This window comes from Mobula birostris, chromosome 14 (genome assembly GCF_030028105.1).
Source record: "Mobula birostris isolate sMobBir1 chromosome 14, sMobBir1.hap1, whole genome shotgun sequence".
Taxonomy (NCBI): Eukaryota; Metazoa; Chordata; class Chondrichthyes; order Myliobatiformes; family Myliobatidae; genus Mobula; species Mobula birostris.
Window position 1 is genome coordinate 76149396 of NC_092383.1, and position 14067 is coordinate 76163462.

At 41.3% G+C, this 14067-nt stretch overlaps 1 protein-coding gene across 1 annotated transcript in view; it reads left to right on the plus strand.

The window, feature by feature from the left end:
• LOC140209985 (ataxin-7-like protein 1) overlaps positions 1 to 14067 on the plus strand; it is a 53450-nt gene that overhangs the window by 17523 nt on the left and 21860 nt on the right. Inside the window, exons 2-5 of the mRNA XM_072278692.1 lie at positions 4185 to 4253; positions 4394 to 4498; positions 7861 to 8074; positions 12031 to 12350. Of these exons, the coding sequence (XP_072134793.1) occupies positions 4185 to 4253; positions 4394 to 4498; positions 7861 to 8074; positions 12031 to 12350 (708 nt within the window). The remainder of the gene's footprint in view (positions 1 to 4184; positions 4254 to 4393; positions 4499 to 7860; positions 8075 to 12030; positions 12351 to 14067) is intronic.

Below are 14067 nucleotides of genomic sequence, written 5' to 3' on the forward strand. Positions count from 1 at the left end.
CAAGATGGACTAATAGTCCAGAGATCGGAATTCCAATTGCACTTTTGCAGCTGAATTTAAATTCAGTTGATAGTTTATAATTTTAAAAAAAGCCTTAATAACAATGAATACAGAACCACTGGAAGAACACAGAATCTGGTTTATTATCACTGATATTTGTCATGAAATTTTGTTGTTTTGTGGCAGCAGTACAGTGCAATACATAAAAAGTACTATAAATTACAGTAAGAAAAATGTAAAAGTGCAAAAGAAGATCAAAATAATATGGTAGTGTTCATAGGTCCATGGACTGTTCAGAAATCTGACAGTGGAAGTGAAGAAGCTGTTCCCAAAATATTGAGTATGGGTCTTCAGGCTCCCATGCCTCCTCATGATGATACAATGTGAAGAGGGCATGTCCTGGGTGGTGGGGGTCTTTAAGGATGGATGCCACATTCTTGAGGCATTGCCTTTTGAAGCCGTCCTTGATGGTGGGGAAGCTAGTGCCCATGTAGGAGCTAGCTGAGTTTACAACCTTCTGCAGCTTTTTCCAATTGTTTGCATTGGCACCTCCATACCAGATAACCAGTGCTCTTCATGGTACGTCAGTAGAAGTTTGCTTGAGTCAGTAGGTCAGGTAGCATATGTGGAAGCAGAGCAATATTCAACATTTTGGATCAAGACTGAAGAGTGTAAAGGGTAGAGAGTCAGTGTAATGAGAGGAGAGATGAGGCATGATGGCAGATGGAGCCAGGTGCGGAGAGGGGAACGTAGATTTAGAGGTAATTGTTAGAAAGTGATAAATGTGAAAGTAAAGGGCTGCAGATTTTGGAATCTGATAAATAGAGAAAGTGATGAGTGGAATCAGATGAGGGAGGGATGATGGGCATATGGAACCAGTGACGCAGCAGAGTGGTTAAATAACGGGTGATAGGCAGCTGGACTAAGGTGGGAGAGTTGGAAAATGTTGGTTAATGGAGATGAGGTGTTGAGGGTGGGTTTGGAAAAGGGTGGGGGGGGGCAATGAGACAACCTAGGTGGATCAGAATTGGAGAGCAAGGAACACTATGGGTTACCTGAAATTAGAAAATTCAATATTCATAACCTTGGGTGCAGACAACCCATCTGAAATGTCCTCCTTTTTTCAGGAAATGGGGCTTCCCTCTTACTCTGGTTGATGGAGCCTTCATGCACCCAGCTTCATTTCCCACACTTGTTAGAATATAGAACAGTACAGTACAGGAACAGGCCCTTCAGCCTACAGTGTTGTGCTGAACTAATAAAACTAGTAATCAAATGCCTGATTAATCCCTTCTGCCTACATAATGTCCATATCATTCCTGCATAATACTTGCCCATCTTGAATGCCTCTGTCAAATTTGCCTCCACCACCACCCCTAGCAGCACATTCTCAGCTCACCTTCCCCCATTTAGAACAGACATAGAGTTCCTTTGGTTCTAGCCTTTCACCCTATCAGTCTCTGCATTGTGGTTGGTTATTTCTATCAGTAGCTACACAATCTGATTCCTTTCTGTTTTCCACATTGTTCCTGTCCACCCTTCTCTATGCCTTACATTTCAACAACAGGAGGTGCAACACCTCCCTCACCACCATCCAGGAGCCTAAACAGCCCTTCCAGGTAAAACAGAGACTCACATACCTCCCCCAGCCTTGTCTGTTGTATTCAGTGCTTGTGATGTGGCTACCTCTACGTTGGCAAGACTGAGCGTAGACAAGGTGACTGCTTTGCCAAGCACCTGTTCTCTATCTGCAGCGGATCGCTTGAGCTCTTGTTTGTATGTCATTTCAACTTCCGTTCCCAATCTCACACCGACTAGTCTGTCCAATGCACGCAAAATGCTTGAGGAACTCAGCAGGTCAGGCAGCATCTATAGAATAGAGACCCATAGATGCTGGCTGGCCTGCTGAGTTTTTCCAGCATTGCATTGATTTCCAGCATCTGTGGACTTTCTCTTGTTTGTGATCTGACTAGTCTGTCCTCAGCTTTCTCCACTGCCATGGTGAGGCAAAATAGAAGAACAGTACCATGTATTCCACCTGGGTAATCTACAACCAATCATATGAACATTACATTTTCCAATTTCAGGTAACCCATATCTCCTTTGTTCCTTTCTTTCTCCACCTGATTCACCCATGTTCTCACACTCCCCCTTCTTTTCAAATGTTTCTCCCACCTGATTTCATTTGTGCATCATGCATGCACTTGGCCCACTAGATCTTCAACCAGTTCTCTCTAGTTCCATTTATCAGCTTCCTTACATACCAGATTCCACAATCTCCAACCCTTTGTCTCCATTTATCACCTTCTAGCCTCTGCACCTCCAGCCCCCCCACTCAGATCCACCTGCCCATCATCTCCCTCTTCTCCTGATTCTACCTATTGCATGCCAGCTCCTGCCTCAGCACCCCCCCCCCACCCCGCAACTCTTTATAATGGAGATCTCCCATCTAGGTTTGAATCCTGACTCAGGATCTCAATTCAAAATGTTGACTATCACTCTGCCTCACTAGGTTGCTCCAGCAGTCTGTTATTTTTGCTCCAGATTCCAGCATTTGCAGTGTCTTGTGTCTACAAAACTAATGGTTTGTTGTAAGATCCTATCTAGTTCACTAATATACTTCAGGATGAAAGTTTGCTAGACTTACATTACCTTGATATAACTCTAGAACAGGGATTCCCAACCCTTTTTATACCTTGGACCTCTACTATTAACCAAGGGAACTCCTGGTTGGGAACCCCTGCTCTAGACCAATGATTTTAAGTGTTCCATGCAATGGCCAAGCAAAGCATTATGTTCAGTGTTAATAGGGATGGGTATGAAATGCTGGCTATACTGGCCTTACAAATATTTGTTGACAAAAATATTTTTAAAAAGCAAGTAAGAGTTCCTTTGGTAGCAATAAATGAAGAATTCACTGCCATTTCAAGAGATTATATTCTCACGTCATATACATTAAAGTAGATGCTCCATGCCAGCATGTGGTTCGGTGGTAGCAGTTTCACTGACGTGTCACAAGGTCGTAGGTTCAAGATCCAGGTTTGTTCCTCATTATAGTGATGTGTTCAACCTCAGCACTCCCTCACTAGCACACCACTGCTCTGTCAGTCTAGATTACATGGTGCCACAAAATAGACTTGTTACAAAATTGAAACCCAAGGGATGAAGGAAGCAATGAGAGAATGGATATGAAATTGACTGAGAGATGGAAATCACAGGAATAGCAAATGGTTGGTTTTCAGACTGGAGTCTACAGTAGTGTTCCCCAGGGCTTACAATTAGGGCCAGTGCTCTTTTTACTATTTATTATTAGTCTGTACCAGTGATGATGAAACTCAGAAATGTATGAAAGTGACAAGGAAATCAATAGACTTTGAGAAGACAGACAAAGATGAGCTTATGCAGAGAAGTCATACATTATTTGGGAGGACGAATTAAGAAGACACAATGTAAACTGAATTCTATAGTTTTTAAAGAATCATAGGAACTGAGATGTGTGGGTGTTTAATCCATTCAGAAGACTGTTATAGAGGTTATAAGACCTGTGTTTTGTAGAGCACAAAACCAAGGAGGTTATAAATAACTTTATAAATGACTGGTTAAGCTTTAGTTATAGTATTGCATCCTGCTGTGATCTGGAATACACTGTCTGAAAAAGCAGTGGAATAAAGATTCGACTGTAATGTTCAAAAGGGGAATGAATTTAATATTAGAGTAATACAACCTGAAATCCTTAGTCTTTGAAGACATCCACAAAACAGAGAAAAAAAGCCCAAAGAATGAATGACAGAAAATATTAGAAACTCATGCACAAGCAACAGCAAAAGCATTCCCCCTCCCCCCACTTGCTCCAGCAAAAGCATCAACCCCGCCCCCCCCCCCCACCAACCATGCAAAGCCCCCAGAGACCATAATCTAGAATCCATCAAAACATTTATTGTATACATGGGGAACGGGCAAGATGAATTAAACAATCTACCAGAGAGCTGCATGCCCAGGTTAGGGTATTTCACTCACTTGAATTCTCTAAAATTCTGTGAACTTGACTTGAAATGGGATGACGAGATAGGGACCAAAGTGATTCTATGTGTTGGCTAAATTATTAACTTTCTATTCAGTGCAGTATGAAGCTCATATAATTTGTTTTTTGATTGCTTCAAGCATTGTGACTGTTTTATTTTCAGGCTCGGAATCGGAAGACTGTGGCAAGGATGTGAGGAAGAAAATTGAAACAATGCGGCTCATTAGAGAAGGTAATGATCTGGAAGAGTGAAGGGTAAGGATGGGGACTGATAAGATGCTGAATTAGAGGAATTGACATAAAGGCATTTCCCCACTCCCAACTTTCTTTATGTAGTGTCTACGTGTACTAGCTATTTCACCTCTGTTTCAGATATGCCAATCTTTGGTCACTGTCCAGCCCATGATGAGTTCTTCCTTGTGGTGTGTAACCAGTGTGGACAAGTAGTTAAACCTCAGGCATTTCAGATGCACTGTGGTAAGTCATTTTGTAATTGAGCATCTTTGGGTCATAATAAGAAGACGGAAGAAAGTATATATCTATTAGATCTGATAACCCAGAGGCACATATTGTTAAAGCATCATATCGGTTCAGCTGACACCTCACTGGAAATGTGTTCATGTAATACGTGTTTTGAATGTTATGTAATTGAGAATAAAACTTGTTTAAATCTGACTGTTAGATATATGGGTTATGACCGAAGAGAAAAAAATGGCTGGAGTTGTCCTAGCACTTCAGTGCAAGAGTGTTCATTAGGTATATCAAAAAACAAAAATTAGCAAAAATAGTGAAAAGTAAACTGTCAATACTTACAAAAAGGTATCTACCAGAAAACATAATAACAGCTTCAAACTTTACATAAGAACATAAGAAATAGGAGCAGGAGTAGGCCATCTGGCCCATCGAGCCTGCCCCGCCATTCAGTAAGATCATGACTGATCTGTCCGTAAACTCAGCTCCATCTACCTGTCTTTTCCCCATAACCCTTAATTCCCTTACTATATAAAAACTTATCTAACTGTTTCTTAAATATATTTTGTGAAGAAGCCTCAACTGCTTCCCTGGGCAGTGAATTCCACAGATTCACCGTTCTCTGGGAAAAACAGTTTCTCCTCATCTCCATCCTAAATCTTCTCCCCTGAATCTTGAAGCAATGTCCCCTAGTTTCAGTCTCATCTACCAATGGAAACAACTTTCCTACTTCTATCTTATCTATCCCTTTACTTTGTCCAGTGTGAACTCCTGACAGTCCCGATCTCTCTCTTCCACTGAAAGTGATCTACCCCGTTTTCTCTTAGACACCAGGACAGACCATCTTTAATTACCCACGGAGTTAACTTACGACTACACATGAATTAAAATATGATGTATCCCACAATGTAGTTACAATCATATTACAAAATAAACAGAAGTGTCTACCTTATGTACAGTATACAAACAACGCATACACATTTACTCATCCCCATTACTAAAGAACTGGAATATTGCACTGTGTATGGTGGGAAAGGCACCATAAAGCTGACACGAGCACATCAGCTCAGTTTAGGACCCATTATGAGGATGTATCGGGAAGTAAATGAAGTGTGTATACTCAGCAGAATGACAAGGCAATTTTTGTGTGTGTGTGTGTGTGTGTGTGTGTGTGTGTGTGTGTGTGAATGTGCATGTGTAAGGAGTGATGTTACCGAGGGCGCTCCATCACACTGACATTGACCATTTTGGATCCTTTTGTGCCATTCTGGAAGTTTGACAGCCTTCAAAGGCACAAGTCACCCTTCGACTCCTTATGTGAATATTATAACAGTTATGTATGGAATGATTTTGTTGCATTTTTGGAGCATTGAGGAGGAACTCTGACCATGCTGTTGTGTGAGCAGCTGTGGTTGGGAACTCCTGGGACAGCATTGGGAAGACTAGACAACTTTTGACTGAGACTGCTACCAGTTAAGTCCCTTCATTTGTCTAGAATCATTTGGATGCATTGCACCTCCGTCAACTCCCATCACAGGACTCCAATGTCCCAATTCCTCTGCAGCCACAGGGTCTTTGCTGGCCATCCCAACCACACCGGGCATTCCCCCTGACTGAACACAGCCTTACAGTGAAGTACTGTTTTGCTCACCTTTTTTGTACATGGTCAATTTTTAATGAAGGAAACTTGACAACATCCGTTCAAGTTGCACCTACAGCGGTCATTTGAAGCTTGTTGCTGTGATCATCGAGCATTCATTAGGATGAATTTCTAGGCCGCTTTGTCATTGCTTTTAAAATAATAGGCATGGTGGGTACTTCTGAGGGCATTATGAGTTATATTGATGAGGGTCTGTATTCATGTATAGGCTTGAGCAAGGTACAAATGATGGGGCTCCTTCTCAAAGGACATTAGTGAACTGGTTGGACTTTGACGTACCCACAATTTCATAATCACTTTTCCTGCAACTTTATATTTCCAGAATATTATTTAGTAGATCTGTAGTTCAGAATCTTGAGATATTCCAAAGCTTTTACAAGTAATATAGAGCAGATATTGCAGTAATGTTAAAAAAAAAATGACGTAATGGAGCTTAGAAAAATAGAGGGCTATGCACTAGGGAAATTCAAGGCAGTGTCTAGAGTAGGTTACAACATTGTGGGCCGAAGAGCCTGTAATGTGCTGTAAATTTCTATTCAGTTCTAGACAATACTAAGATAGTTGGAGGGGCAGATAGTGTTGAGGAAGCAGGGAATTTACAGGACAGATGAGAGGAGTGGGTGAAGAAGTGGCAGATGGAATACAGTGTAGGTAAGTGTATAGTCATGCACTTTGATAGAGAGAATATAGGCATAGACTATTTTCTAAATGGAGAAAATTCAGATATCCGAGGTGCAAAGGGACTTGGGAGTCCTCATGCAAGTTGAGTCAGTGGTAAGGAAGGCAAGTGCAATGTTAGCATTCATTTTGAAAGGACCAGAATATAAAAGCAAGAATGTAATGCTGAGACTTTATAAGGCATTGGTCAGACCATACAAGGAGTATTGTAAGCAATGTTGGGTCCTTTATCCAAGAAAGAATGTGCTGGCATTGGAGACAGTCCAGAGAAGGTTCACGTGAATAATTCCGGGAAAGAAAAGGTTAATCTATGAGAAGCATTTGATGGCGCTGGGCTTGTACTCACTGGAGCTTAGAAGAATGAAGGGGGGATCTCATTGAAATCTATCAAATACTGAAAGCCTAATTACAGTGAATGTGAAGAGGATGTTTCCTATAGTAGGGAAGTTTATGACCAGGGGACACAGCCCCAGAATACAATGAATTTCGTTAACCAGAGGGAGAAGGCAGGAGAATGGGGTTGAGAACGATAATGAATCAGCCATGATGGAATGGCAGAGCAGACTCAATGGGATGAATGGTCAATTTCTGCTCCTTTGCCTTATGGTCTAATGATCGGATTGTGCACACCAGGTTGTCACTAACAACAATGTTATAATGAGCATTTTATTGTTTATAAAATAATATAATTTGCAGTATTAATAGCAGCCATGTCACTGAGGAGATCTCCACCTTCTGTTCAGAATACTGCCATGGTGCCATTTACGGCCCATCGGAGAGTTTTGCGAAAATGCTGTCTCTGGCAGTGTTGTACTCTGGCAAAACTGTGTGTGCCAGGAAGTATTAGCATGAAGTGCGTCCTCAGATGAGCTTGAATCACGGACGGTTTGACTCGAGCAAATAAACTACCCATAGAACCAAGGGAAAAAATTAAACCTAGGTTTGCTCTTGATGGTACTTGATTTCCATTTTATGTGTCTATGGTGAAATCTCTAATTTGAGAATCTTAAATGGGTTCAATTTCTTGCAGAGAGAAGACACGGATCTCTGAACAAACTGTCAGCACGAAAAGCTCCTGCCTTGAATTCCCCAAACTCCATTCTGCAGAAATCGCGATGCAACAGTGTTCAAACTGCAGTTACCTCCAACCATGGCACCAGATCCTCCAAAGAGAAGCTGCACAGCCCTGGTAACAAGGTGCTACAGTTAGATGTGCCTTCAAAGGGACCAAAAGAAAATCTGTGGTAATTTAGTTTTCTTTTTGACCTTTAATCCAATAGGGGGAAAATACTACTAGTTTTCTAAATTAAAGCAGCTCATGTTTATTACATTATAATCATGGATGAAGAACTCACCATTGATGGTAAACTGGAATTATTTTCCTAAGAACATTAAAGTTTAAGGGTAGATTTAATGCAACTAATGAAAAGTATTGTTAGAGTAGATAAGGGGAACTGATTCTAGAAACAGGAACCAGATGACACAGTAAATTATAATCTAGGAGTGGTCAGCTATTCAGGCAGCATCTTTGGAGAAATCAGCCAAGTTGGTGACGTATCACCAGAATTGGAAAAAGCAAGAAAATATCTATATTTTAAATTGCAGAGAAAGATGGAGAGAAGTGTGTAATAAGAGACTGAAAAAAATATCAGTGACACACATGTTGTTGAAGGCGTTTGCAGAGTTATCTGATCAGAGGAAAACGAGAACAAAGGATAGAGAGAAAATATTGGAATAGTGAGATCCAGAACAAAACAGTTGCTAGAAGTATGAAACAGAAGGGAGAAGCGGAAAAACCAGGCAGGTCAGCCAGCCTGTGAATACAGAAGCTGAGTTAACATTGCAAATTGGTCTTCAGCACTGGCCAGTTCTGTTACAAACTAGAAAGCTGTTTATCTGAAACTGTTATCATGGATGTTGCAACCCAAGATGCTGCTTCTGCAGCATTTCCTGTGTTTTGTTGGAGCTGTAATAAGAAGAAAGAGATCAGAGTGGGACTGTAATGGAAAAATTAAGGCAACATATAACTGGGATACCTTTGTGGATTGACTTGGAAATGTTCTGCAAAGTAGAGAAGTTGGGTAGAGAGCCAGAAAGAAAACTTTTATCCATGAATTTTGATCTGGAATAACTGCTTGAAAACATAGTGGAATCATATTCAATTAGTACTTTCAAACAATAAGTATGTGAGGTCAAAAATATTGGTAGGACTATGGGGAAAGAGCAGGAGGTGGGACTATTTGGATATCTCTTCCTAATTGTCAGCATATGTTCATTGGACTAGATAGTCTGCTGTGTTGTAGGTTCCCAGTGATGTTGGTAAGTAGTAGTTTTTGGTGACTCTTCCAAGCTATCTCTGAAAGTAATTTGCAGATTTGGAGCTAATAAATGAACTCAGCTGGCCCTGGAGGGACAGAAAGCTGCCATGCTGGAAAATGGTATGTTTACCTTTATTGTAAGAAGATTTGAGTGTAAGTAAACATGTCTTATTGAAATTGTATAGGACTCTGGTAAGACCACACTCAGAATATGGTTAGCCTAGCCAAAGAAGGATGTAATTGGAACCAAACTTCTAATGAAAGTTCACCATATTGAGTCATAAAATGATGCGATTGACCCATGAGGACAGATCAAGCAGGCTGGGCATATGTGCGGTGGAGTTTTGTAAAAGAGAAGTAATCTCACTGACAGATACAAAATTCTAATGGAGCTCAATGGGAGATGTACAGGTGATCTTTCTGTTGGCTAAACATTCAGGAACAGAGGTCGCAGTCTAAAAATAATGCCAAGGCCCTTCAGGATTTAGCTGAAAAGAAATTCTTCACCCAGATATACCGAGTCTCTGGATTTCTTTATCCAAGAGGGCTGCAAAGGCTCAGATATGTTCAAGACAGAGACTGATAGATTTTTGGATATTAAAGAAGTTTAGGGATATGGAATCAGTACAGGAATGTGATGCTGAAGTAAAAGATTGGGTTAATCTAATGCAATTCCGGAGCAGGCTTAAGGGGCGAGTTCTAGTTCTTCAATGTCTAGTTCTGAGGATTGATGTACCCACTGTGCGCCAGTCACACGTTTGACTATTGGTGCCGTTGCCATAGAGTTAAGCAGCACAGAGATGGGTTTTTCAGCCCACTTGTTCCTGCTGACCAAGATATTATCCAAGCTAGTCCTATTAGCTTATGTTTGGCCCCTATTGCTCTAAATCTTTTCTATTCATGTTCTTCTCCAAATACATTTAAAACTGTAATTGCATTCATGCCTCTGGCAGCTCATTCCTCATACAATCAATCCTCTCTGTGAATAAATTACATCTGTGTTCCTTTTAAATTTTTCCCCTTTCGCCTTATACCTATGCCCTCTAGTGTTATACTCCCCTACCCTGTGACTATCCAACTTATATGCACCCCTTATGGTTTTATTTAAACCTGTCACCCTCCTTCACTCCAGGGCTAAAAGCTCCAGTTTATACATTGTGTTTGAGCCTGAACCTAACCTTGCCCTTCTATCATGTGGATGAACTACAGAGCCACAAAGTTTACTCTACACTATCTGGTATGGAGAGGCCACTGCTGAGGATTGAAAAAGCTACAAAGGGTTTTAAACTCAGCCAGCTCCATCAAGGAAATATTTAACAGGTGAAGTCTCAGAAAACTGCCATCCATTATTAAGACCATAAGACAAAGGAGCAGAAGTCAGCCATTCGGCCCATCGAGTCTGCTCCGCTATTTTAACATGAGCTGATCCATTCTCCCATTTAGTCCCACTCCCCCACCTTCTCACCATAACCTTTGATGCCCTGGCTACTCAGATACCTATCAATCTCTGCCTTAAATACACCAAATGACTTGGCTTCCACTGCTGCCCATGGCAACAAATTCCATAGATTCACCACCCTCTGACTAAAAAAAATTCTTCGCATTTCTGTTCTGAATGGGGACCCTTCAATCCTTAAGTCATGCCCTCCCGTACTAGACTCCCCTGTCATGGGAAACAACTTTGCCACATCCATCTGTCCATGCCTTTCAATATTCGAAATGTTTCTATGGGGTCTCCCCTCATTCTTCTAAACTCCAAGGAATACAGTCCAAGAGCGGACAAACGTTCCTCATATGTTAACCCTCTCATTCCCGGAATCATTCTAGTGAATCTTCTCTGTACCCTCTCCAATGTCAGCACATCCTTTCTTAAATAAGGAGACCAAAACTGCCCACAGTACTCCAAGTGAGGTCTCACCAGCACCTTATAGAGCCTCAACATCACATCCCTGCTCCTATACTCTATTCCTCTAGAAATGAATGCCAACATTGCATTCGCCTTCTTCACTACAGACTCAAACTGGAGGTTAACCTTAAGGGTATCCTGTACGAGGACTCCCAAGTCCCGTTGCATCTCCGAACTTTGAATTCTTTCCCCATTTAAATAATAGTCTGCCCGTTTATTTTTTCTGCCAAAGTGCATAACCATACACTTTCCAACATTGTACTTCATTTGCCACTTCTCTGCCCATTCTTCCAATCTATCCAAGTCTCTCTGCAGACTCTCCGTTTCCTCAGCACTATCGGCCCCTCCACCTATCTTCGTATCGTCAGCAAACTTGGCCACCCATCACCCAAGACAGGGGTTCTGAATGTAGTCCCAAAAGCAGCTGACCTCTCACTCACTGCACCAGTGATTCAGAATGGTAAAGGTGAAAGACTACCAATGCTGGAAGAACCATTAAGGACCCCCATCACCCAAGATATGCCCTCTGTGCATTGCTACCATCACGGTGGAGTTACAGGACCCTGAAGACTACCTCACAATGTTTGCTCTCGATTTGAATGACTTATTTATAGTATATGTTATAACTAATTTATTCTTATTGTAATTTATAGTTTTTTTTCAACGTATTTCTACTGCAAAACAACAAATTCATGATATATATCAGTGATATTAAACCTGATTCTTGTTCTGATTCAAAGAGCTATAGGGTTAAAGTGAGCTATGCTGCTCGTTGTAGAAAGCCTGTTCTCCGCTCCTCCCATCAGACTTTCTCTTGGAATCTGAACAAAAGAGAATACTTAACGTCAGGCTTAGCTGCAGTTTCGCCATCTGGGTGAATAGCCATACACTCCTGCCATGGAGATTTAGGCAAAAACAGGTCTGGGTTGAATGGGATGATTGGATTTATTCCTTAACTTCCTCTGTTCTCTTCCAGCTTGTTTGTTCCTGTGGTGAACCTGGAAAAGATCCCATCTCTCGGAAAGACAGAGAGCTCATGCATCAAACTGACCGCCAAGCCTCCTGCTGCTTCTCCCTCCTCTCCTGAACCCATCTCACCACCTGAGAAACCCAGCCCGGCCCCTGTCCTTGATTTCTCAGCAAAGGCAGGGGTTCTGAATGCAGTCCCAAAAGCAGCTGACCTCTCACTCACTGCACCAGTGATTCAGAATGGTAAAGGTGAAAGATTACCAATGCTGGAAGAACCAGCATTCAGTAACAGGAGGAACAACCATAAAGTCCACAGGAGAGTAATGGGTGAGTATAAAATTGAGTCCTGCACCTTATTCTTCCAAAGCTAGTAATATAAGGAATGGCCAAAGACACTATTGGTGAATAGATATGGAAGAGACTGATGATAAATGGGAAGTTGAATACTGTATTATTGGTGATATTTGAGATTGGCTTGAATTGCGTATTTTATTCTCCAGCTTTAAGATAGAGTTCAGTGACTTTTGTGCTGCAAGTGGAATGGTTTTCCATTTCCTGCACTCACAATGAGCTTGTGGTTGATTCCCAATTGTGGGTTGGGTGTTGTGTAATGAACCAGATTTGATTAGGGAGCCTAAGGTAAAGGAACTCTTAGGAGACAGTGATCATAATATCATAGAATTCACCCTGCAGGTTAAGAGGGAGAAGATAAAGTCAGATATATCAGTATTACAGTGAAATAAAGGGAATTACAGAAGCATGAAAGAGGAGCTGACCAAAGTTGATTGGAATGGGACACTAGCAGGGATGACAGCAGAACAGCAATGGCTGGACTTTCTGGGGCCAGTTCGGAAGGTGTAGGATAGATACATCCCAAAGATGAAGAAGTACTCTAAAGGGAGGATGAAGCAACTGTGGTTGAAGGGAATTCAAATATAGCATAAAAGCAGAAGAGAGGGCATGTAATATAGCAAAAATTAATAGCGCTTAAGAAGGTTGGGAAACTTTTAAAAACCAACAGAAGGCAACTAAAAAAGTCATAAGGAGAGAAAAGATTAAATATGAAGGAAGTGAGCTAATAAAATAAAAGGATACCAAAGTTTTGTTTTCAGTTATACAGCATAAAGAGTAAAAGAGAAGTGAGAGTGGATATCAGACTGCTGGAAGATGACGCTGGAGAGGTAGTAATTCACAAAGAAATGGCGGACTAATAAGTATTTTATGTCAGTCATCACTGTGGAAGGCACTAACAGTATGCCAGAAATGCAAGAGTGTCAAGGGGAGAAGTGAGTGCATTTGCTATTACTAATGAGAAGGTGCTTGGGAAGCTGAAAGGTCTGAAAGTAGATAAGTCATCTGGACCAAATGGACTACAGCTCAGAGTTCTGAAGGAGGTAACTGAAGAGATTGTGGAGGCATTAGTAATGATCTTTCAAGAATCACCAGATTCTGGAATAGTTCTGTAGGACTGGAAAATTGCAAGTATCGGTTCATTCTTTCGGAAGGGAGGGGGGCAGAAGAAAGGAAATTATATGCCAGTTAGCCTGACTTCAGTGGTTGGGAAGATGTTGGAGTCTATTATAAAGATGAGGTTTTGGGGCACTTGGAGGCATATGATAAAATAAGCCAAAGCTGGCATGGTTTCCTTAAGGAGAAATCTTGCCTGACAAATCTGTTGGAATTCTCTGAGGAAATAACAAGCAGGATGTTGTTTACTTGGATTTTCAGAAAGCCTTTGAGAAGGTGCCACACATCAGGCTGTTAAACAAGTTAAGAGCCTGTGGTATTACAGGAAAGATACTAGTATGGATAGAAGATTGTATGACTGGTAGAAGGCAAGGAGAAGGAATAAAGGGGGCTTTTTCTAGTTGACTGCCAACGACTAGTTGTGTTCTGCAGGGGTTGGATGGCTTCTTTTCATGTTATAGATTAATGATTTTGATGACAGAATTGATAGCTGTGTGGCTAAGTTTGTGGATGGTACAAAGATAGGTGGAGGGGCAGGTAGTGTTGAGGAAGCAAGGAGTCTCCAGAAGGACTTAGA